Source organism: Aricia agestis, chromosome 11, assembly GCF_905147365.1.
Source record: "Aricia agestis chromosome 11, ilAriAges1.1, whole genome shotgun sequence".
NCBI classification, from domain to species: Eukaryota; Metazoa; Arthropoda; class Insecta; order Lepidoptera; family Lycaenidae; genus Aricia; species Aricia agestis.
Window position 1 is genome coordinate 14,093,900 of NC_056416.1, and position 27,088 is coordinate 14,120,987.

The 27,088-nt window shown below is 36.3% G+C and overlaps 1 protein-coding gene and 2 long non-coding RNA genes across 3 annotated transcripts; 2 read left to right on the forward strand and 1 right to left on the reverse strand.

Annotated features, from left to right (window-relative positions):
* On the reverse strand, positions 1-16,396 carry LOC121731908. Its single transcript, XR_006036300.1, has 3 exons — positions 16,386-16,396; positions 4,716-4,721; positions 1-58 (listed from the first exon to the last, which is right to left on the reverse strand). It is a non-coding gene; the product is annotated as an uncharacterized LOC121731908 (long non-coding RNA).
* On the forward strand, positions 4,779-26,616 carry LOC121731907. Its single transcript, XR_006036299.1, has 3 exons — positions 4,779-4,789; positions 20,690-20,697; positions 26,409-26,616. It is a non-coding gene; the product is annotated as an uncharacterized LOC121731907 (long non-coding RNA).
* LOC121731905 lies at positions 8,562-9,206 on the forward strand. The gene has a single exon (XM_042121591.1). The coding sequence runs from the start codon at positions 8,739-8,741 to the stop codon at positions 9,027-9,029; it is 291 nt and encodes a 96-aa protein (XP_041977525.1). The 5' UTR covers positions 8,562-8,738; the 3' UTR covers positions 9,030-9,206.
* Positions 26,617-27,088: the final 472 nt, after the last annotated feature.

Sequence of the window (27,088 nt, forward strand, 5' to 3'; positions counted from 1 at the left end):
TTTTGCCTCAACTTTGCCTGACAGTCGCAACTGCACAGGCAAACCTGTCAGGTACACCCTCGCGTTTGGATAAGGAGGATTGTGCTCCATATTCTATCGAGGGGATTTTCTTACTTTAGAGATTACATCATACGCGTAGTGTCTTTATTATTTTCACCCTGGCCCGAGTTCTATGTGGAAGGTCGTGTTTACACGCTCGGTTACATTGGAATTATGCAATATAAACATCCAAATATAGGACAGCGTCATTATTTTAGTATTTGACAGGCCATTTTTCAATCGAGCCTATAACTGAGCAGAATGAGAGCAGCCTTGTGAGTCTTGTGACCACAATAACCCATTACGAGCAATTTCCAATTTCTAGAATGTACTTTGAGTGTTGTTGGGTGTTTTAATTAATTTATTACTTTCAAACTTCGCGAGATTTATTACCTGCTTTTAATAATTATATGTAATTTTCATAAATACACAGTTTAAAAAAAATCTTTATGCATTAGATAATAAGTATATTGGAATAAGTTATACGTAAGTAACATAATATTAATTATTGCCATGGTATTAATTTTTAACAATAAAATAATTATTGTTACATAACATATTATATACGTATAATATACAGGGTGTAACAAAACTAAGTGATAATACTTTAGGGTGTGTACGTGTTCCTTGTAAAGAGTTCACTGTGAAAGTAGCAGCGCTGAAACACGATTTTTTTTTAACTTTTGTATGGCCAAGTGCCCGAGCGTCACGAGTTTCCCCATACAAAAGTGAAAAAAATGTTTGGTCTTTCAGCGCTGCTACTTTCACAGTGAACTCTCTACAAGGAACACGTACACACCCTAAAGTATTATCACTTATTTTTGTTACACCCTGTATAACTTAACTACCATTCGACTTAAGAAGTAAAATAATTTTAATTTTTATAACTATTTATTACTAACGTGTTCTATTCACTGGTTTGGTTCTAATCTAAGTACTTTAGGTACTTGGCGAAACATGGCGGTAGCGGTCATTGGCTCCCTGTCAAAAACTTGTCATTTTCTATATAAAATTATAAACCGCGATTGACAATGGACTAGGAACATCTGACACTAATTCATTGTCAATCGCGGTTTATATAGAAAACAAAATTTTTTGACAAGGAGTCAATGACCGCTACCGCCATGTTTTGCCGAGCAAAGTATAGTTAGTTTCATATCGAGTCAGAATTTCTGCCACATTAATTCAGTGGCCCGTGGTTCTAACTTGGTCAAAATCACGAGATGAAAATGCGCAGATTACGGAAAAGGATATGTCAACAATAAACTCGTCGAACGGATATACAAAATAACTATATCTATTTTTAAATATCAAAATCGTCAAAGAAAACGTGACATTTTCCTTATTTCGCTGCATTTCCTCGTGGTAAAGGGCAGGGACCGCGTAATGCATGTATCGAAGTCAAGTTCAGCCGTCAGTGCGTTCACCTCTGGCCGTGAATCGCCTGCAAACCTGTTGCAGATCAGAACCCTAAGGGCCTGATTACACCGAGAAGAGTGGCGAAACAGTGCCCTCGGCCGAGCACATCCATAATAAAAATGCTTGCTTGGCCGAGTGCACTGTCTCGTCAATCTAAGATAGGTCTAATCGAGCCATTAATCCTGCGATCGTGGATTCTTGGAAATGCTATTGTATTCTATTGTTCTCGCGGTCACCCGCGGTGTCCTTATGGGACTTGAAGGATTAAACACTTACTGCCGCACTCAGAGTGGAACTTTTTTTTTATGAAATAAGGGGGCAAACGAGCAAACGGGTCACCTGATGGAAATCAGGTTTTCTGTGAGAACGTGGTATTTCTCCGGTCGAGCCGGCCCATTCGTGCCGAAGCATGGCACTCCCACGTATAAATATATTTAATATTTACTTAATTGTAATTAATTCAAAATTTTGACATAAGCCCCATACATTATCTGTCAAACTCTGCATTAAATTCAAGGTTGATCGTAATTAAATGTCTCTGAGTACGGCGGAAACACTTTCAAATTACCGCGAACAAGACGAGATGATTCGTAATTCTCCTCGAATTATGAATCGTCTCGTCTTGATAGCATAAACTGTATATTTTAGAACAATTTGGAGTCAAAAACAAACATAAAATTACATTTTTTGCACTATACATGACGTATTATTTCTTTATCGTTCAGTCAAGAAAGAGGTAAAAACGACCAGCAACTATGGAGGTTCGGTTGCAGTCACTTTAAGAGGTAGAGTTTGTCTAACTTGAAATGTCGCTGGCTCTTGGGTTAACATATATTGAAGACGTGAGTTGAAGAACACGATAACTTAAACAGTAAAAAAATGCCATCTCTTTGCATAAATGGAGGCTTGGGCCGGAAAAATTATTTGAAATAAAAAAGCCGTGCATTATATTATGATTTATCAAATCAAATCAAATCAAATCATTTATTTCGGGCATCAGAGGCCCATATAACAAATACCTTAAATCTAACATACATATCAATTTTATAATAAATACCTTAAAACTAACATACATATTTTATATATATATATATATATATATATATATATATATATATATATATATATATATATATATATATATATATATATATATATATATATATATATATATATATATATATTCTTAAAAACTAACACTGTCACGTTTTGCCGGCGACGTGACTCGCTTCGTTCCGGAGTCTCCCCCGGAACCTCCGATAGACTACATCCATCGGCCAGAACTCCGGCGCCTCGAAAGTCGACAGAAGTTGCGTCGGTACTCTCACCACGTGACTTTATGTGTAGCCAGATAAATTAGCCAGGTGATGAATTAGTAGATAAGTTACAAAGTTGGTCCAAATCATAAGGAAAAAATGAGAAAATGTCCGTATGTTACAAAATGTTATCGTGTTCATCCACTCAAGTCTTTTATTACGACTTATGAGTATCAATAATATTGGATTACGCTATGAATAATTATTATAACAGGAAGGAAATGATTTCCCGCGAAACCGCGAAGGCTGCGAACATAATTCATTCTCCGCAAACCAGTGGTTACGGCCTATAAATGTTTCCATACTAATATAATAAAATCGAAGTCTGTTTGTCTGTCATGTCTTAGCCACTGAGCCGATTTGAATGGGCAGGGATAACTTTAAGTATTAGGTAAGGATTTAGGATAGTTTTTATCATAAAAAATCCTTGCGCTATAAACGTATAATAATGCGAAATAATATGTATGTTGCTAGCTTTATTGCTAAATGTTAAAATCTGACTGTCGGTAAGGTTAGGTTATGTTACATTAATTTTAACAGACGAAAGCTGTGTCCTGAGAAAGAACATAGAACATTTTCTACAGATGCAGTGCTGATTTTCCTTTATAAACGTGAACGTTTGAACGCGAACGAAGTTAATTATGAGCAACTAGTATCTACCATCGTATAAATTTTCTCTAAACTATAAATAGATTTCACTTTACTATTACAGTAACTATTCAGTTTATTTAGGGCTCGCCAACAGAATGCTGTTTTTATGAGATCGAATATATGATTCACAAACAGGTATTTTAGCTCTTAAGGCGAGGATAAACCTCAATAAGCCTCAATTTGTTATTCTGCGACTTCCGGTTTACCTAGTTCCAATATAATTACGAAGTTCTAAAAAATATGAGATATAAAGCACAATATTTAAAATACCTTAAACCATAAACATTTTAATAAAACGTAATACTTTGGCTGTAATTAATTTACAAACTCACCTCCGTAAAAATCTATTTCATCGAAATATAAGTATTAACTAGAATAATTATACATTTTATTTGAATAAATTGTTAGTAAATCTATATTAAAAACTCTTTAACCGAACAATTTTGTTTCTTAATGTTTATTTTCAAAGATATTAAAAAAAAACATGAAAAATAGAGAAGATCCGCTCGAGTGACTACAGTTTTATGCTAAGCTAAAATGAATCTTATTGCGATGCATATACGCTTGGTCTCTGGTTGTGTGCAAAGTTATCGTTTTGGATTGAGATTAATCCCCGCCTTAAAGGAGCTGTAGCATATAATATTATGTCACCAATTTACTTGGAAAGTACTGTAATTCATTTACAGTGCATTTCCACTTACAAAACTGTTGTTCGCGACGTCGTTTACGCAACTAGATATTTCTGAAACGAGTGTGAGTTACAGAAAAACAGAAGGACAGACAGCGAAATCTTAATAATTATAGGGTCCCGTTTTTACCCCTTCGATACTGAGCCCTAAATAAGAAACACGAGACTGTTTTTTCTTACCCACTTTAAGTTGCCGTCTAGGTGTAGAAGATTAATGGAATTATTGCTGGTGTTTCTTAGTGTCAATTTCTTCTTTACCACGCATGGGCGCCGGCAGGGGGGTGCCAGGTGGTGCACTTGCACCCCTTGGAAATCTCGGGATTAACAGGAATTATTGAAATAAAAATTCGTCTGCAACCCTATTACCACAGAATAATAAAAACAGCCTATTACTATGCCGTACAAAGATAGTCCTTTAATGTTTCAGTACTTAAATATGTATTCTGTTGACGTAAATAGACAGTCACTGTTGTTCATGAAAAGTAAAAAGAAAATAAAGAAAACTAAAATCTGCACCCCTTGGAAATTATTTCTGCCGGGCGGCGCCTATATTGTATCCACGCCACTTGAAATAAACGCGTGGTCACGTGCTACGGTGCTACTATAAGCTACTAATAGGTCTTGTACTACATCCATGACTAATTTCATAATATTTCTTTTAGACCCAATTTTAATTGTTGAAGGTTTTAAACCTTAAACTATTAAATATTTCATTTAATAAGACGATTATGCTTCACAATAGTAAGAAATAAAATTAATAAACAGACATGATACATAGCGACACTGAATCTAATACGTAGTTTAGAATGTAGACGGGTAATAGGACAAGACAAATGTGAGCTGAAATTGTCTAACGTGCTTCATATTATTTACACTTTAGCTTTATGTGGTTCTATTTTAAACACGTTTGCTATTTTACTTTTGACTTTATTTATTTCTTATATCTGTTTTATCTAGAGCAGCAGTTCTCAAACTTTTTGGTGCAGGAACCCTTTTGAAAAGCAACATTTTTTGACAACTCCAAAATAAAATAAATAATTTGTGCCGCTACAGTGGCACACAAAATTTGTGATGAATATTCACTTTTTGCTACAGCAAAAAGTGAATATTCATCACGAATTTTGAGTCTACGCTGGTATCTGATGACATTTCTAAAAAATATTCATATAAGTATCCTTTATACAGGCTTTGCGGAGCCCCATGGCTACACGGAGCACACTTTGAGAATGGCTGATCTAGAGTAGCTAAAATTAGAGAAGGAAATATACTAGAACTTAGGAATGAAAAGGTAGAGTTACAAAAGGTCCCAGCTATAATAGACAGGGAGTTCGATCGACCTTCATATTTTAGAAAACTAACTGTTCGCTGTAGTGTCCTAACTCCTAAGTCCTACCCCACATTTTTTTTGTTAAATTTTGAATGCAGCCTTGTTCTGAATGATCTAGAGCAGTGGTTCCCAATCTTTTTCAGCCTGCGGCGCACTTACATTGACTTGTAAGTGCGCCGCAGGATTTGTCACGGCGCCCTACTCTACCTAGCAATTTAACAAAAAGATACATAAAAACACCTTTAATGATTATAGTTAGGTTAAGCAGGTAAATAATAATGAACAAATATTTAATCATCTGCCTGCTTTGTATAATTCATATTATAATTATTTTATTTTATAATACACAAATATTATAAAATATGTTATGGATAATGATGAAGGATCGACTCACGGCGCCCCTTTTGCCTTTCCGCGGCGCACCAGGGCACCGCGGCGCATAGTTTGGGAACCCCTGATCTAGAGAACATAACTGCATTCATAACTCAATACGCATTTTTTGTAACACGGCGTCAGAGTTAATAGGTATGAAATGATACAGTAATTACTTAGATTACGAATGAAACTATTGACTTTCTGAGCTTAGATGAAGCACATAATCTCTATGTGAAGAATAATTATCAAGTCATTGCTTAAATTTACTTTAAATAGCCATAGCGGATGGATGTGATGTGGTTTTATTTTACGGAGCTGCGCATTTAAAAAATATATTGTTATTCATGTCGAATGTTAGACTATTGTTTGATAATAATAAATTGTAAACATGATCATTACTTTAGGTATTATACCTAAGTGCGTATTTATATGCTGGTCTGACCAAGGTCAATACCACTATCATGAACACTGGGTTAGTCAAAAGGGGTTGTCCCGTATAGAAAATGTTGGTAGTGCAAAGGTTTCCTTAAAATCTTCTTCGCCATATTATATTATGTAAGTACTATCTGAGATATTGATTTAAAGGCTACGTAATTTGGTCGGGTTATGACAAGCCCAGTAAACAAATTACGAAGAAGATTCACTTGACACAGCCCGACTAAATTAAGTAAGTGCCACAATTATTAATTAATCAATTTCTCTAAAATATTTTGTAACCGACTTCCAAAAAGGAGGAGGTTACATTATGTTCGGCTGTGGATATTTTTATAGAAATAGTGGGCCAACAATCAAAAGAATCGTCTGGTGAAAATCGATTATTATTCATATTCGTAACACGAAGGAGTATAATGTAATAATAATAATAATGAACTCTTTATTTGCACATAATAAAATACAAAATGCGAAAGAGAAACAATTTTTAGGAAGAGTGCAAATTGGCGGTCTTACCGCTTTAAGCGGTCTCTTCCAGACAACCACAATGTAAGTATATAATAAGTTTGTTGCTTGTCTAACTGCCGCACTCAGTGACGAATATTAATTAAACAGCTGTATTTAAAGATTTTGTCATAAGCTCCATAAGTTATCTGTCAACAAAAACTGAATTGAAATGTTAAATTATTAGTTCTGCCCACTGACCTCTATAATACACTGGACAGGCGATCGCTATCAATAAAATATTCCTATTTGAAAGTCGCCATATTGGCGCTGATTGCTATGTAAAAGCAGTAGTGAGTGTACTTGGAACTACTATTTTGCAAATGGCGGTTGTCATTTTCTATATAAATTAGTTCACAGTACGCTCACCGCGGCGCTTCAAACCGGCATAAGAAATAGCTGTCATTTTGTACGGCATAGCCTGTCCAATGTATTATAGAGGTCAGTGGTTCTGCCGGAACGGAATTTAGAGAGGAATATTAACTTACTGTAATAACTGGTTTGAAATGTCATTGTCAAATTAGTAACTCCCGCACTCAGAGAGGAATATTAAATAACTGTAATTAAATCATAAAGTTAATATACCTAGCGGAATAGAGCAACAATCTCGAGCTGTCAAACGATACCGAAATTGGTTTTCATCTGTGTGAAAAATATGTGTACGTATACAATTACACAAGCATGATTGAACATGATTTCTGTGAGATTAAATTGTCAACGTGCGGCACGTGCCGACTGGACGTCAAAAAAAGAGTGCTGCTGTCTATCACACGTCTCTTTTTACCACGCAGTGTTACTGATAGTGACATCTCTCTTGCTTAGGCATTTGTTTCTCTATTCCGCTAGGTATATTAACTTTATGAATTAAATGAACATTTTGACCAAGTTCCATACATTATATTATGTCAAACTCTTTATTAAATTGCAGTTTAAATGTCTCTGAGTGCAGCCGTAAGAGCTACCGAAACCTTACATTGACGGAGTCACGTACAGTGCCGATACAACTGAATCTACTGATCCAGCTGTTCGCCATAGTTTTGTATATCAACGATAAGTTTTGTTGTTATGCAAAGCGTTGACATTATCAAATAATTACTGTGCAATCTACGAACAATAAATGTGCAATTCACTGGTTGTAGTAACAGTGCCGTAAATAGCCTTTTTTGCGCCCTGTGCCAGCTTATAATTGCACCCTTGTTTTTTAACTGGCCTCCAAAAAGCAGAAGGTTATATTATGCTGTAGATTTTTCAGCTGTAGATTTTTTTACTACATTGGAAAACATCTCTGGGGCGCAGCGGGAAGTACTTATCGGGAGCAATTCGAAAGAATTGTTCTGGCCATTCTTGCGCCCCCCCAGAGTCTACGCCCTGTGCCTGGGCACCGGTGGCACCGCCCTATTTACGGCACTGTGTAGTAATTAAGTTAACTAAACGCCGATTATTTCCCTTTTGATACGCCTTGTACAAAACGCCGTAGATTATAGTTACAAGTTTTCATTATTCATACTAATTCGATGAGCTTAGAACACATGCGTCATTTTTTAAATGTTACAATAACAATACCTGTTTATAATAATGCAATAATGCAATAAGGACAATAATGTAAGTAAAACAATATAGATGAATTAATGTAGATAAGTAAGTAACGCAAACTAAAATCTGTAAAAATGAGCACAAATTTTTTGAACGTAATAAGGCAAAACAATGCAGAAATTGTCCTGTATTATGTATAGGGGAAACTTTAAAAAAAAAAAAAAAAAAAAATAATAACAATACCTGTAAAAATGGAGGAGTCGACTAGTTCTAGTATTAGATTATAGAAGAGACTTCCTCGTGATTTCCAGTAATTGTTGACGAGTTCCCGGGTGGGACCGTGAACTCGGTTATCAGCGCGAGGCCGGTATATAACGGGCGGCAGAAGATCCCGCCAGCAGTCCGCACGACGAGGCCGGGGAATTAGCACAATTGCCACTTGAGCCCTTCCGCGATGCATCGCCTTCTACTAATCCTCCTGATCGCCGCCGGCGTCGGCGCCGCGCCCTTTTTCGACGCTCTGTACGACGCGATCGCCGGCAACGGCCGAAGATCGTACGGCTACGGGTACAACGGTTACGACAACGGATATCGGTACGACGGCGGATATCGGCCCGACACCGGGTACCGCGCCGAAGGGTACCGCCCGCGCCAGGGGAAGACGTGGAAGGACCTGTGCAGGGTCCACTACCCCGACTCGGCGTTCGGCGTCCCCGGGTCGGCGGGCGTGGTGTGCCCCTACTGAAGTTCAGATCGCGTGTTCTACGCTATGGAACGCCTGCTGCGCCGCAGGAACATCATGAGAATGGGGTAGCTCTGTGTGGTTGACGGAACGGCGAAATTCTGTCATCCAGCGTACAGTTTACATTTTTACGACCGTTTTTGTAGTGGTGACTGGCCAAGGTAGAATGGACGTCCCGTCAATGCGGTGTGCATTGACGGGACGTCCATTCTACCTATAGTTTTAAGTTAGATCAGATGGGACCTCTACCTTTATTGAACCCATCCCAGTGTTGTGTGAAAGTTGACCTCGTGTGATAACCTTGTGATAACACTTTAGTGATAAGCAACGAACACTGCCTAGAACACGCGATAAACAAATATTGGCTCGTACTTACGAAATTTTGTCGGTGCCCTCTGTATGTTGTAATTCCTCGATCGTAAACAACGACCTATTTAACATTTACAAACAAGTAAGTTACATAAAATGTGCAAGGCTTAATTTATCACTTGTAGAAGCTTATAATGTGCGTCTAGCTAAAGTCATTTGCTATGTTTGTATGATACAAAAGTTAAATCAAATTTTGAAATAATACCTATTTAGAGTGGTTTGCAGTTTGTGACTCTATAAAATAGATATTTTTTAAAAAGCTTTCGTATTTTAAATCGGTTTAGTTGGAGCAGTTTTATTTACCATTGATGCTTCAAACTTTAAGCTCAATATATTTTAAGTAATTTTAATAGCAATGATTAAGTTTTACGTTGCTCTATTTAGATAATAATTTATTTTCTAGTATTACTTTTAAGTTTTGTTCATAAATATATATTTTTGTTCTTTGTTTTAAGTTGTAAATAAATTATGGTTAAACAATATGCTTCTTATTATTAATATTTATCTTTAATTTATGGTTTTCCAGAAAATACAGTATGAGTTTAACTTTTATCCGACTAAGATTTTGATCTAGGCGATAAATTTTACTATATCGCTGAACGTTAAATAATTATATTATTAGGTATGTATAGAACAAAGGCGACTAAGTTTTGGTCGGAATTTTAGAGAACCTAGTACGCACTATCTTTCTTCTATCTTCTATATACAGTGTGTAACAAAAACTAGTGCTAATACTTTAGGGTGTGTACATGTTCCTTGTAGAGAGTTCACTGTGAAAGTAGCAGCTCTGAAAGACGAACATTTTTTTCACTTTTGTATGGGCAAGGGCCCGAGCGTCACGAGTTTCCCCATACAAAAGTGAAATAAAATTTTGGTCTTTCAGCGCTGCTACTTTCACAGTGATCTCTCTACAAGGAACACGTACACACCCTAAAGTATTATCACTTGTTTTTGTTACATTCTGTATAAATAAAAATGATTTAAAAATTTTGTTAGTCTCGCTAAAACTCAAGAACGGCTAAACCAACTTGAAAAAGTTCAAGGAAGGTTTACATTAGAGGAGGGAAGTGATACATATAGTTCACCGGGTCATCTAGTAATATTATATTTGGTCGCTGTTAAGCGTTAGTGTACTAACCCACAAATTTTTTTTGTTCAATTATGAATGCAGTCTTGTTCTGAATGATCTAAAGTACATAACTGCAATCATAACTCAATTCGTAATTTTTATGTGGGATGGTACCAACAGCTTTTAACAACGTCCTTTTAAAAAAAGATCAATTAGGCGTGATTAGGGTCAGTTTATACTAGTGCAGAGTCGAAGCACATCGAAGCGAATTATTAAAACTGAACATTACAAATTCAACCTTAACTCCAAATCGTTAATGCTCTTTATTACTTCAGAGAATTTAAAAAGGCGCGCGCATCCGCGTGAATTCGCGTGAATGCGCCCGACCAACGCTGATTGGCTTCGCAGAAGTAATGTATGCGTTACGCTCTGGAGTTAAGGTTGAATTTTCTGTGTTCAGTTTTTGGGAATTCGCTTCGCTTCGCTTCGCTTCGCTTCGACTCTGCGCTATTATAAATCGACCCTTACAGTCGCTTCATTGCCTGAAGAGTGAAGACGCGTCATCCATCTAAGTGATCTGTATTACCAGTAATTTGTGTTTTGTGACTTGCTATATTGAAAAGTAGTTTGCTTGTGAATTATTCCATCCATTGGCGTTTAGTTTGCTGTTGGACATAAGTACAAAACTATACTAATAATATAAATGCGAAAACCTGTCTGTCAGTCTGTTACCTCTTCAGTCTTCACGCCGCTCAACCGATTTTGCGGAATATTGGTAAGGACATTCTTTCAGTAAGGACTAACGACAATATAATATGATAGTTTTTAAAAAAATGTACGGTTTCCACGCGAATAACGAATTCTGTTTTTTTTTAATGAAATAAGGGGGCAAACGAGCAAACTGGTGACTTGATGGAAAGCAACTTCCGTCGCCCATGGACACACGCAACATCAGAAGAGCTGCAGGTGCGTTGCCAGCCTTTTAAGAGGGAATAGGATTACAGGGTAGGGCCCAGGGGAGGTAAGGAAGGGAATAGGGAAGGGAAGGGTAGGGAATTAGGCCCCTGGTAAACTCACTCACTCGGCGAAACACAGCGCAAGCGCCGTTTCCCGCCGGCTTTCTGTGAGTCCGTGGTATTTCTCCGGTCGAGCCGGCCCATTCGTGCCGAAGCATGGCTTTACCACCTTAAATGTATAATACCACTGGTGCAACGGAGTTGCGGGCATTATCTAGTATTGAAATAAAGAATATAGTACGAGTAATTCGATTTGTCTATGAATTGTAAAAAATCAGTACAAAAATCTATTTCCATTTTATAGCAGACAACTTGCTGCTTGACGCGAATGGACTACAGCGAGTATTATATTATTTTGAGCTAATTATGACTTAATCAGTCTATATTTATTAGCTTCTGACAAACTCATTTATTGCCTAACTTTCTAATACTTAAATATTAGAAAGTTAACCAATAAATTCTATGTAGAGCAGTAAGTTGAGTTAATCTTTATTAACCTTGCTCTACATAGAGAATATATTTTTTCTACTATTGTAAAAAGGTCCAGACCTAATCATAAAGTTAATATACCTAGCGGAATAGAGCAACAATCTCGAGCTGTCAAACGAAACCGAAATTGATTTACGTCTGTGTGTAAACATTTGTTTACGCATACACTTACACAAGCATTTTTCTAAGATATTAAATTGTCAACGTGCCGATAAGTGCCGACTGGACGTGAAACAGATGAAAAAATTGGTTCTGCTGTCATGTATCACACGTTTCTTTTTACCACGCAGTGTTACTGATAGCGACATCTCGCTTGCTCAGGCCTTTGTTTTTCTATTTCGCTCGGTATATTAACTTTCTGGACCTAATTTACTTTCATAACCATCAAAACTGATCCAGCATTAAAGGCATAAAGAGGTAACTGATAATAGACAAACAAACAGACAGAATTATTGTGTGTTAATTAGAATGAACTAGATGTTGTCAGCAGACTGCAACTCCGTTTCGTAGAATTCAATTACCTCGCGGGAACCGCACATTTTCATCAAATCGCATTTATAATATATTAGTAAGTATGTCTAAAATATAACGAAATTATAAAATTACTTGTGAATTTAATAAAGGCGAGTTTTGTCAATTATTTAATTGAACATTCCTGCATTCTGCAAGTATGGCGGTGAGTGGTGACTAACATAACAGCTGACTTACGAACGTAATACTGCACCTTAATCATTCGCTAAATCTTGATCGTTGCACAGTGCACTACCAACATTCCTGAATATTTCAGTATTAACTTATTATGTGAGTGGAATAATTGGACGGGATTATTTCAATTCTAATACAATTATACAGACCGGCTTACAATACATAAACAGAATAACGTAAATCGCTATTATGCCAATTTTGATAAGGCAAGATGGACACCACCACCATGGCCACCAAGCAGAAAACCTAAAGCGGCACAAATATGAGAACCTCAGTGGAGATCTCATATTTTAACCGTTTGGGTGGAAACTCTAGGTGCATAGGGGCTAGGGGCACATAAGCTTTTTAGATAGATATCTAAGAAGCTTATTGAAGCCACCCGAGACCACAGAGCCGGGAGCTACCTGGCACAGCTGATAGCAATTATTGCCATCCAACGTGGCAATGCTGTCAGCTTGCTAGGCAGTAGGCACTCTGCCAGAAGGGGGTGACCTGGGGAAGTTTTTCTTTTTATAGTTTTATGCTTTAAGTTTGTTTATATTTGTATATTTTAATAATAACTATAATATTATAAACTAATAAATACTTTATATTCATAATACTAAAAGGAATAATCAGATGGACATAGGTTACTTTGCGGCATTTATATATACGGAGTACGGACGGAGTCTGTGGAGAAGGTGGTGCCAAGTAATCATCGCTTATTTACCCTACAGCTAAGACTTACATGCATTTAAGTCTGGTCGAAAATCAATGTTTGTTTACTTTAAGTTTTAATTGTATCTGAATATTGTCATCCGTTCAGTGAGTCACGGTGTAAAAGTCCCGAGGTTGCTCCTATTAAGGTCAAAGTCAATCCGCAATATACACTGCAATTCTGCGTAAAACGGGAGAGAAAATAAGAACTGTTTTTTTTTGTAAATACTACTATTTAACTAAGTGTCTTATAAGTTTGGTCACAGAATATATATAACAAGTTTGGTGTATAAATACTTATAATTTCAAATAACCCTCTGTACTTTTCCGACCTAAGAAGATGCAGTAAGCCTAAAAATTTAATTTCATCAATCTCAACATTTGTAATTTACGAGACGAAGATCAACAAAGTATTAACTTACACACCCATACAAGATCTGTTAACATTTTGTCAACATGAAAATAAAATTATATCCGAAATATTATACTGTTAAAGTTAAAAAAATACTTACTTTAAAATCATCGCCAACGGCGATACGACCATCAGACTCGGTGTACATTAGATATGTTTTTTGTTTATATGTAATTTATTTCCCTTTTATAATATAGCTAAGCTAAAGATAATTATTATAAAAATGAAGTTTGAACATTATCTCGCAATCAAAGTGGCGCGCAACAATGCGCGGGAAATCAATGTCTGGTTGGAGTGACGTCTGTCATTTGCGGTTAGGGCCGACCTCCACCCTCAGCCCTGGCTAGATTGAAACGACCATAAATTGTGTCCCACATTCTAAGGGAAATTCAAAACAAAAGAAGAAACGCTGGAAAATTTTCAGCGATTCCATTTTTGAAAATTTTCTAGATGGTAGGTAGTAGGTACCTACCCTAAAATTTTTAATTATTACTTATTAGTGATTGATTAATGATTATCTAATCAAGTTAGTGGAATTCTGAATTGATTCGAACTCCCAAGATTTTGTTTTTGTTTGACTAAAATTAGTCAGAAAATATGCAATATGGACGTAGTTTTCAGAGCTACACGTTACAACCAATTAATAATATTATATGTCTGCAAGAATATTAGAAGACAGGCCTCCTAAAAATTACGCGTTACTCCAAAGGCAACGCCACTATTAAGGTGACGCCGTGTTAAAGTAAAAAACCGTGTTGGATATTTTGTTTTAGATTGCTTGTTCATAGAAGACAAGAAATGAAACGGGCGTAAGCGACAAAATGGTTTTTGTCGTGTAATTTAAAAACCATAAATATAATTATTTCATACAAGCTATAGGCAAATTGAAGTGTATGCTTGAACCAATCTATGTACAAATTTTGGAAGCTTAAATCACTCTCCTCTGTTGGCAAAATTAGAATCCCTTTTTTTATGGAGGTCTGTTTGATTGATTGTTTTGTGTTATAAAAGTTGACCAATCGTGTTATGCTATAGGTAATTCAAAGACAAAGACATGATGAATACTGACAATGAAGTTTAATCTCTTAGCTTTAGTCATTGCTGAAAAAATTGATATCGCTACAGCCAATTTATGAAAGCGTCGCCTTAAGGGATATTGTGCCATAATGTTTCGTATTTATTACACCAAAGTTATACATAAAAGTCCATACGCAGGCTTAAAGCTATTTATAGATTACAGGTTATTTATATAGTTACCGAGAAATGTAAGATGGGGAATGTTAATCTATCAAATATCAGGTTTATATGTTCTTAGACATTACGTAATGTGCAGTTTTAGAACGTGAGAGAAAAAGCACTGTGCGGTTCCTTTAGTGGAACTAGGACGTGAACTTAGCTTTGCCTTAGAAATACGCCTTTCCGGTGAGTTCTCGACTTTACTAAGGACTTTGTGTACTGCACTTTTAAAGAAAATCTAGTTGAACGATGAAGAACTTAGGTGGGGTTGCACCAACTAACTTTAACTATAATTACAATGCAAAATGTCAAATCTTTGGTTAAAGTTAAAAATGGACGCCATCAAGAAGTCATATTTAACCATAACCATAGAGCTCGACAAGGTTTTAAATGCATGTGGCGAAAAAAGGAACTAACGCTGTCATCATACAAAAACGCCATTTTTGACAGTTCTCCTTTACCAGCAGCGCCCCCGCCCACGTTCATTTATAACCTTGTTGGACCAGCTGTCATCTGTCAATTTCTCCGGTCAAAGTTAAGGTTAAAGTTAAAGTTAAATTTGCCTTAACTATAACCATAACTTTTACTTTAACTTTAACCACGCCTCTGGTGCAACCCAACCTTAGCTTACTTTATAAAATGTTATTGTTAAAGCAGTGAGGCCTATTGTAATGCAAGATATAAATAGCGTTATGCAATCTATTGATTGAGATCTTTTAAACCGCCGTTAAGGAACAGATTCGGAGTTTCAACCTCATTGCATTAGCGTTTTGGTTATCTCCTAAAAACTTTTAGCACACCATATACAGGAAATCAAAACATAATAAATATGTACTGGTAGTGGAATACTACGAAAACATTTTTATATTAGTACTAAATAACGTCCGCATCTCAGTTGCACCAAAATTGCGCCGTGTCGCGGGAACCGTACCTTTGTTTACCTTCATACCCAGCGAAATCGGTTCTGCGGTTTTGGCGTGAAGAGGTAACAGACAGACAGTCAGATAGACACAATTTCGCATTTATAATATTAGTATGGACGTTCACAAGTCGTAACTTACTTCGCCTACGCTCGAGTCTCGACCATAAAGTTAATATACCTAGCGGAATAGAGAAACAAAGGCCTGAGCAAGAGAGATGTCACTATCAGTAACACTGCATGGTAAAAAGAGACGTGTGATACATGACTCTTTTTTTGACGTCCAGTCGGCACGTGCCGCACGTTGACATTTTAAATCTCATAGAATTTATGTTCAATCATGCTTGTGTAAGTGTATACGTACACATATTTTTCACATAGATGAAAACCAATTTTGGTTTCGTTTGACAGCTCGAGATTGTTGCTCTATTCCTCTAGGTATATTAACTTTATGGTCTCGACACGCGTACCAAGGAACTTGCATCTGATTTATTGAGAAAATATTTAAGGTACGAACATAAAAATAACTACAAGTTAATCACCCTTTCTACATAAGGATATCCCTACTAAGTATATAAGCGCGGACGAAATTGCGCCGGCGCATTCAATGGAAAGCGTCTTACGCGGACTTTCGAAAGGACAACAGCTATAATGTATCCCTTAAGGGTTATTCTCGTCGTTTTATTAATTGTGGCTGCAATCGACGCTGCGCCTTTATTCTTGTCGTTGCTGAGCGCGTTGCTGGGAAAGGACAATGAGCACGAGAGGTACCCTGGCAGATACAACGACCGGCACTCCGGTTACTACGACCGACGCCACGGTTACAACGACGAGTATAGCGAGTTTAATGAGAGATACGAAGCCCCTGCTCCAAGGAAGGGGAAGACGTGGTCGGATATCTGCGGTGTGCACTACCCCGATTCCGGAAAGGCTCCCGGCGCGGCGGGCGTTGTGTGTATTTAAGTGTTTGCAGTGTTTAAGTCTGAAGAAATTTATTGTATTTTTGAACAAAAGTTTGAAGTGTCCTTTATTATGAGCTAAAAGTGTGTATTAAGGGTAATAGAGTTGGGTGCATTTATTGCAATTTGGTGTATTGTGTCATGATTCATGACTCATGTGTGCAAGTTCATGAAAGTTTTGAAGTTTGAATGAGTTTGATTGTGTAAGTATGATGGACTATTAGGTATGTTTTATTGTTAACTTTAAAGCTTTTTTCAACTCATAATAATTTTCACGAAACCGAATGCTTAATGTTTGTGTTCTTAATTTTCCTTAATCTTTTTCTTAGTTTGAGGAAACAGGCATCGTCGATAAATGCTGATTTTCTAATAATTTTCTCGTATTCTATACTTTTAGTGTTTACGTTACCAATATCTCAGTTAAAATGTAGAGTTTATTCTTAATCTTATAAACTATAATATTATATGTTTCTTTTATTAGTATACATTATTATTTAAGCAAAAGATTTTTCGTTGACAAATTAGACTGATAGCATGATGGCACTACTGTTGAAAAGTAACATATATAGAATATTATGTACAAGATTATGTAAATAAATGCTGTTGGTGTGCAATAAAATTGTTAAAAACCGCAATATTTTTACTTGTAACACTTAGTAAATAGATCGTGAAATTTTTGAATTACGCGTTGCGTCCATTGTCCGAACTCCGAAAGCAGAATTTTGGTTTGAATTTCGAATGATGATTACTTTTTGTCTACTTTTTGTTGACATCTTCCATGCAGGAAAAATATCGAAACATTACTTTTATATTTTGTAAAGTTACTTTAGATTGCACATGAAATTTTATTTGAAACACACCTACCACTAATAAATATTACTTTACTGTTAAAGACGTCGTCATCGGAAATAACTAGTGCGAAGTTTTGGGGGTTTTACGAGCGTAATAAGGGAATATTGTGAGGGTACTTCTGTAATGTAATAATTTAGTGAGGCCCAAGTCCCAACGTCGGTGTTGCCATAGCCCGCACGTGCGCTGACCGCCTCAGTTTACCGCCATTAGAGAGAGGCGGACAGAAATATTTGACCAGAACTCTAGTTGGGAAAGAACAAACTACATCATCGTGTTAACGTTACATAATATTTTCTTAGAGGCTTTCATTAAGAGGCGAGATTTAGGGTCAGTTCATGTCGATAAAAGTAAGGATACGCGACGCGACATAGCAATATAAAATGTAATTATTAAGTGTTATATTATATGGCGATAGACATTTCAGTTTTATTTTGCTTTTGTGTATCATTCAGCACCTGGTTTCGTTTTGGTTTGATGCGATGCTTTTTTAATAAGCCTTTTATAATTGAGATAAGCAACCCAGAACTGCGGTGGCACGTCAATAACTCAATGTGTATGTTCTTGGGTAGCAAAATTTAATTAATATAGTACAATTTTGAATGACTCTTGTCGCAGTGTGAACCAACCCTTAGTTACCAGTAGAATTTCTATCAAAAATTCGATGAGCATGCATTCATTGTGGTGGAAGTTGGTTGAAGTAACTGTTTTTAAAACAATGGATATTACATAATATTATTGTCTACCACAGAAATGTAGAGTCAATATGAAATATGCATTATATGAAATATGCATTGTTTAAAGGTGTCATCATAACTGTTCATTGTTGACCTATCCCAGATAACCTGTGTAATCTGACTACTGAGGTCTCGGTTTAACTTTGAACTTAAAAGTTGTCAGTCAAGTTGTGTTATCTTGACATTTATTTAACAACAATAATAATTATCCTGCAAGAATGTTTTATGACCAAAATCAGAACTTACGTCGCCGACTTGTAATGTAACACTAGAGAGTAGAGAGATAGTTATTTCGCATCCTTTCCGTCCTTGTATCTGCCTTAGTATCATCCAAGAATTATTTTGTCTACTTAATTCAAATTTAGAAGACAGTGAATGTCAAAATTTCAGGAGTAGGTAAGTATATAATATTAATATTATTTTAAAATGGTGGGTTGGGCTATGAATGGACAATGACCATTACCATAATGACTACGAACCACTATCGATCGTTAAAATAGCCGTCCAACCTAGGTTCCGAAATAATATCCAGTGAACTGGCCAGCGCTGAAGATTTCATATTATATCCAGTCATATGATTGTACCGGTGTGACATTAGTGAGTCAGGTGTGACCATTGTGACGTATTATACAGACATGCTAATTCCAAAAAAAGTAAAATACGTCAAAATCAGTCGTGTGTTAATTCGTCGTATGGAATCGATTCTACAGCACGTGCCCAGTACACTGGGAATTATTTCGGAACATACCATACAGTTTACTCTGCAACCTATGCAACTCTACAGTTCTACAGGCGATCAGCTGATCTCCAGACGCGCCGCGTATGAATCATTGTATGCAGTTACGTATCGTGACCTTGCACAAATGAAAACGCTCGCCGAACGAGTTTCGATTTCCGCCAAAAGACCGGAATGAAGCGTTGAATAACCGGGGAAGTTCGTGCAACTCGTTTTTGTGTTACTAAAAGTAGTATAGTAACTATAAGTATTAAAAAAATAAATAACAAACGTCATAATATGTACTATTTTTTACTGTATAATACAGGGTGTAACAAAAATAAGTGATAATACTTTAGGGTGTGTACGTGTTCCCTGTAGAGAGTTCACTGTGAAAGTAGCAGCTCTGAAAGACGAATTTTTTTTTCACTTTTGTGTGGGCAAGCGCCAGAACGTCACGAGTTTTCCCCTACAAAAGTAAAAAAAAAATTTGGTCTTTCAGCGCTGCTACTTTCACAGTGTACTCTCTATAAGGAACACATACACACCCTAAAGTATTATCACTTATTTTTGTTACACCTTGTATAATGGATTATGATTCTACACTATCTTTTATACTATGGTCTGAGGTCCTGCCGCCTGCGCGCAACATGACCACAATAGTAGTACTTGGTTGGTCTACATAGTAAAGAAAAGAAACTAAATTGTTTACTCAAAATAATAGACCGATAGATTTATACTTTTTTATTATTTTGTTACCTTGACGAAAAATTAAAAAGAAAGGTATTCAGAATACTACGCCCATCTTTATTTCGACCGCAACACACACCTTCACTGTCCCTATGATGCGATGCTTCATCCGATGATCCTGGGTGGTTACGGTATGAATATTCTATACATATAAAAACTTGATTTTCCGTGGTATATTCTATTTTCTGCTAATTTTTACACCGTTTAGACTATCGCAGTAGCAGAAATATATTTTAAATATGTTATATACAAACGACTCCAGCTTTTCCAGGTTTCCTGTTGGAGTCAGGGTACAGCACTTTGCAGAGCTGCGACCAGGTCCTGCCCTTCTTCTGAGGCTTCACAGGCTCTCTGGCCTTGTAGACCCCAGGATAGTACACTTGAGGATTAAAATATATAATTTCTCGTCCGTCCTCGTAATTTTCTTCGGGGTAAAAGTCGTACAACCTCTCATCTTGGGGGTAATATGACCAATCTCCTATCTCAGTCTTGAATATGCTCTTGAAAAGAGATAGAAGAGGCATAGCTTCGGTTGCAGCTAAGATCATCACCAGCAAGTATATTCGACACATGTTGTGGTTAAAATTCGACATTTGAGGTTGAAAGTGATGCAGGATTCACTTGTTTTAGTTTTTATACTCGGTGTATGAATAAGCTTTCTAACGTGTTTCGCACGATAGTTATTATGATACAAATAAGTAAACAAAGTAACAAAGGAGGTGACATTACAAGTATTAAAGAGATAATAAAGTGTTTGGAGTGATCATTATATTTTTATCCTTATATTTCAATGAGTTTCTAAAATACTTAGTAACATAGAATATCATTGTTATATTTAGTCAAAATGCCAATTTAAAATATCTAAATATTTGTTTTACCAAAGAAACATAATGTTTGAAAAATGCACTAAATAGGAAAAAAACGATTAATGCGTCTGAATGTTTTTAATACACACATAATCACAATAATTGTCACTTTTTGTTAATTACTAAATTTTAAGTTTAGGGAACATTAGGTTGTTACAATTACAAAACAGAGGCTGAAAAGTACATAAAGTTAATATACCTAGCGAAATAGAGCAACAATCTCGAGCTGTCAAACGAAACCGAAATTGATTTACGTGTGTGTGTAAAAATATGTGTACGTATACACTTACACAAGCATATTTCTAAGAGATTAAATTGTCAACGTGCGGCACGTGCCGACTGGACGTCAAAAAAAGAGTGCTGCTGTCACATGTATCACACGTCTCTTTTTACCACGCAGTGTTACTGATAGTGACATCTTGCTTGCTCAGGCCTTTGTTTCTCTATTCCGCTAGGTATATTAACTTTATGGAAAAGTACTAAAATGCTATCATCCAAGTAAAATGCTTTCATTGAAAACAGTGGCTTAAAAACTTACAAGAAATATTATGCCGTGGTTCATTTAAATTGTTTAGTTCATGCGTACGCAGCAATAACATATTATTCTCAAATGTTACTTTTAGGAAAATTTTCTAGAACGTTTTTGTAAAATACTGGGAGTATTTTCGTTACCCAGTTATTATAATTCTATGATAATAATTTGTTTTAATACAAATTATTATTATTGTTTACATATTTTAATTAACCTTTTTGTTTTAGTATTATTTTAGTAGAAAATATTAAATAAAGAAGAATAATAACGAAGCATCAGCACGGACAGTAAATAAAAATTAAAAAGTTTTGTTGGACCGTTATTCTGATATGACGTCGTGTGCAACATGTCGGATTATGGTCAGATTATACTGCATGTGCCCTCTGCTCCGCCCTCGGCTCAGACATTTACGCCCCCTATTTGGAAAGTGGATAAAATCATAGACATACCACCCCGGCTTTGCCTGGTGCTCCGCTGGAGTCGGGATAGTGGACATTACATATTTCGGTCCAGGTCTTCCCCTGTCTAGGTGCGTCTGTTCGAAGGTAAAAATCATTGTATCCACTATAATATCCACGCGGGTATCCACTGTATCCACGTGCGTATCCATTGTATCCAGCGTATCTGCGAGGATAATATCCCCGATAATATCCGCGACCATATCCATATCCATTGGCATATCCGTTGTATCCATTGTATCCGCTGGCGTACCCGTTGTACCCGCTGGCGTATCCGTTGTATCCACTAGGATATCCGTAGTATCCACTTGCGTATCCATAGTATTCGCTGGGATAGATACAGTCGTCTTGAGTGTAGTAGCCGCTAGTATCCAGATCGTAATCTTTACCGAAAAATGCTTTTATGAGAGGAAGAACTGTAGCTTCCCCAGCAACGACCAAGCAGAGCAGCGCCAGAAAAACTTTAGCAGCAGACATTTTAGAACGGATAATAATGTGACGGAGTTTAAAAACTTACTGAAGAAGACACTATGGAATGATCCAAGATGCATTTGCGCAGGCTTTTATATTGCAGAAAACAAATTATAGACGTGCATTTTTTAATTTATTTTATAGGCCCAGTGTCATCCGGGTGCAGAGAACAAAGAAATACACAAACATCCTGCATGGACGCCTGTGTTCAGAAATATTTTGCATCTTACGTGACCTTTATGCCAACAGCATAGGTATCATCATCAAACTTCGGGATATAATAAATTTTAACGGACTTACTATTACGGGCTGAGTGGATTTTTAAACGATTATGAATATACCAGACGTGTTTTCCGCATTCTCCTTAAAATGCTTTCACTGACTAGATAATGTTTTTCCACATATTTTAAGACTTGTTTTGTTATAAAAACAGTTGCATAAAGATAGTGGTGTTTAATATAGAGATACTTACATATTATGACACCTGTCTATCTAAACCTGAATAAACAGAATCTAATAAATTATAAAATAGATTGATAATAATTTGGAGGGTGTGTGTGTTCCTTTTATAGTTTGTGAAAATAACATCGCTGAAATAGCAAAATTATGTAGTTTGTATGGGTAAGCGCCGTAGTAAATTCTCTTGAGTTGGTGTTATTAGAATAGAAGCTTATACAGGGTGTAACAAAACTGAGTGATAATATTTTAGGGTGTGTATGTGTTCCTTGTAGACAGTTCACTGAGAAAGTGGCAGCGCTGAAAGACAATTTTTTTTCACAAACTCGTGACGCTGCCGGGGCGCTTGCCCGTACTACTTTCACAGTGAACTCTCTACAAGGAACACATACACACCCTAAAGTATTATCACTTAGTTTTGTTACATTCTGTATACATTTTTCAAAATACTCTTATGGTGTATAGTACTCTAAAGACAAGATAGTACTCTTAAAAGAACTTTTTCTAAGGAAGTAATTTAAATTCCAGAGATAACTTCTATTCCTCAACATTATTTCAGAGAAGTTTCCACGAGAGTTTTTTAGTCAGCCATTTTTGAGATGTTATTTTGTCGGGCAGTAAAATTTATGTCGGCGCGGACAGAGCACGTCCGACGTAAATGTAATGGAGACATTTCTATTATCCGTACTCGGATACGTTTATTGTCCACTACACACTACTACACCATTTCTACACACTACACACGACAGTCTACAGTCTACACTCGCTAAATAGTTTCGATTTCGAAAGGATCGTAAATCATGCTGAATGTTGTGGAAATTGTTCGACCATTTTGGTCATGTAGGTACTGGTAAAAATGGTCACGGCCTTCTATTGATAAGAGTTTAGACAAGCCATTGCTTATTAGGATATGACGTTGCGAGACTTTGCGAATCTTGCGATGCATTTTACGAGCCATTCAGGAACAGGCAGCCCAACAACGCGGATGACAAGTCTGTCAATATATTACGCAAAGGTCGGACCAGAGAGCACTACTAGCACTGTATACATCCAAAATATTGCAATTTGACGTTTACGTCGTATCAGCATATTGACAGAAACATCGAACAATCGTCGAACAAAACTTTGTTAAATAAAGATGTCTATATTTGTGCTACAACCATAAAGTTAATATACCTAGCTATATTAACTATGGCTACAACATAGCGTCAAATCTTTGCAGTAATATATCCTATTCTCGATCTCGTCAAAAATAGCAGTAGCCTGAATCTCAGGTACCCCATCACACACTAACCAAGTATTTAAGAAAAGGACTCGGCATAAAACATTGGACAAAAGAATTCGCCTGTGAAAAGTGTAATTTACTTTAATTACCTTTTGTTTATCTTATCGACATCTTGGCCGGTATCTTTTGTGAAGTATTATTCATTTTTATAGCTGACCCTTGAATCTTATTGCACTGATTTAATTTAAAGTTTTTTTTCGTAGTAAACTTAGATACCGTATTGTATAACTGTAGATGTTGCCCTTGCCTCAAAACTTCCTTTAACGAAATTCGTATAACGCGCAGGAACTGAAGGGGAATGACAATTCAAAATTATCCTACGTCCTATTCAGGGACTTAAAAGTATTGGAGATAGTATTTCGGTGATTTAAGGGTAAGTAATATAAACTTTCTTACTAATTATAGAGATAATATGGATGGACACATTGTGAAAAATAGTATAAGCTTCCAGGTTTTGGCTATATTATTTTCCTTAAAAGTTCCTTAAAATCTGAAAGTAACTTTAGATTTTTTTCAAGCACAAAAGTTCAATAATGCCTAAAACATCTCTCAAATGTTCGAAGTTGAATAGATCAATTTAATTCGACGGCTAAAAGTAGGTTAAAACTATAAATAATTCTGTAAACAATTTACTAGCGTTATAAAAATTCAATCATAGCAAAAGGTATGATAGTCAGTACGTGAGAGGCGCCCAAATGCCGAAGTCTGTTTTAAATTCAACGCAATGGCGAGTTTTCCAACGTAATGGTGGCACACTATAATAAAAACGCAGCGTTTATGAAAGAAATAGTACTCACACGTTGTGATTACGATGCGCTTTACGATGGATGTCCGTGATGGGACCAGGCTCTACCATGAGTTTAAAGCTATAGTATTTTTCAAATATTTAGTATGGCAAATTTTACAGTGCCATACCAAATATTTACGAGGTTGGTAATTTGGTATTGAGTATCGATATATACTCATGGAAGAGCTACTGAAAGAATTGGAAAACAGTCGTTAGATGCAGGCACTTAAAAAGCTTGAAATTAGAAGTGAAAAAATCTACTTATATAAATTATAATATTATGTCGATGGTCATACGTGGGATTATAAATGATGTTTGAATACGAAATGGATTTAATAAATCTTATCTGTAAATCTAAAACTGTATCTACTCTCTTTATACAAACTAGAGATCACCCAATGGTCGAAATTCGACCTTAGTTTCAACGACAATAGGACTACTACCTATATTTTGTAAAAACTATTGACTTTAATATAAATTTTTTTCAACTCTTGTCTCTGGGACTTAGCTGATCTCAGACTGGCCGTGTAAGCATTGTCTAATAGTATCTTTGATTCAATGAAAAAAACTGTAATCCACTTTCAATTTGTAAAAAATATTGGTAGTTATAGTCCTAATGTCGTTGCAAGTAAGGTCGAATTTCGACCATTGGGCGATCTCTAGTAAACTATAACTGTGCAAAATTTCATGCAGCTACGTTTGCTCATTTTTCGTAAAAAGGGTTACAAAGTTTTTCGTTCGCGTATTAATATTATGAGGATGATTTCAATCCAAAATATGTATTTTTTTAACTAAATCAAATAAAGCCACTAAAGGTCTTACTACAAAAGATTTAAACTCCTGTTGAACAGTTGATTAAAGAAAAATTCAGTACAAAATGGTCTCAAAACAACTGCTCAAAAGATGTTTAGTTTTTTGTGGTAAGACCGTATGAATTTTACATCGCACTTTTCCGTGAGTATGTCTCTACCTTAAGGCAATGCTCGGAGGAGCAAGTAGACACCTATTACCTATATCTTCATTCCGAACTACAAATGTTGCAGGATAGAGTAGGCGTTACGACGAGCTTAGCGTCCACCGTCTTGGTTGTAAGATTTTATTATTGTAGACAACAATGGTATTTACTTTAATGGTAGAAAATGTACCGTAGGTGATAGGGCTAACTATATGATAGGGCTAATACAACTAAGGGTTGATTCAGACCGCAACGCGACGCGTAGATGCATTTCTAAATTAGTATGGATTTGACAGATTCGCAAGACGTCTGACGCAATTGAAATCTGTCAAATCCATATAAATTTAGAAATATATCTACGCGTCGCGTTGCGATCTGAATCAACCCTTACAAGTACTTCTGGACAGAGAATCTGTGAAAAATGTTGCGAGCAGTGCACTGTTTGTCGTGGTTTCGTTTATGTATATTTTCAACTAATATCATAGTAGACTCTAAGACATTACAAGAGATTCAGTGTTTAGTTGAATTTTTTTTTTATGTATGGTTAGTGGTCATAGTCATGCGCAACCCGCTAACACGTCCTGCTTTAGCATTTCTAATTCCAATTTTAAATTCATCGGAGCTCGACTACAGCTGACTTTAATATGGGAGAGTCTTTTATCTAGAGCAGCATTTCCCAAAGTGTGGGTCGCGACCCACTGGTGGGTCGCGGGTAGATTTTGGGTGGGCCCTGAAACTGTAGGACGATTGTCGTACTTACGTACGGTACGTTTTTAATTGAAATGGGTGTGGTGAGGAGCTTTAGAAAAGGCCCAAGTCCAGCAGTGAACGTCAGTAGGCTGACGATGATGATATTATGGTCAGCGGCAGCAACATACCGCTTTTTGTCTTCATGACACAAGGACCAGGTGGGCCGCGAACTTTAAACTTTCTTGTAGATGGGTCGCGGTTCCGACAAGTTTGGGAAACACTGATCTAGAGGGATATCTTGGGTTGAAATTTTGTAATTTTAATATATCCTCAGCTGAGTTACCGAATGTAAAATGGGAATGAAAATCGTAACATTTTTCAATTACTCCCCCAACAAAAGCCTCGAATCGGTTCATTTTGGGCACAAAGGATTCTTATTATTACGGTTGTTTACACTTCGTCAACGAATGTTTACAGTGTTATGTTATGTAAATATTGTTTTTAATAAGACAAATATTTTAATTGGATTACGTTAAGTATCTTGTGAATTATACTTGTAATTACTTTTACTTAGGAAGTAATTAATGAGGGCCCCCCTTTATTCTTTTCATTTACTGCTAATGTATTTGGATCAACCACCT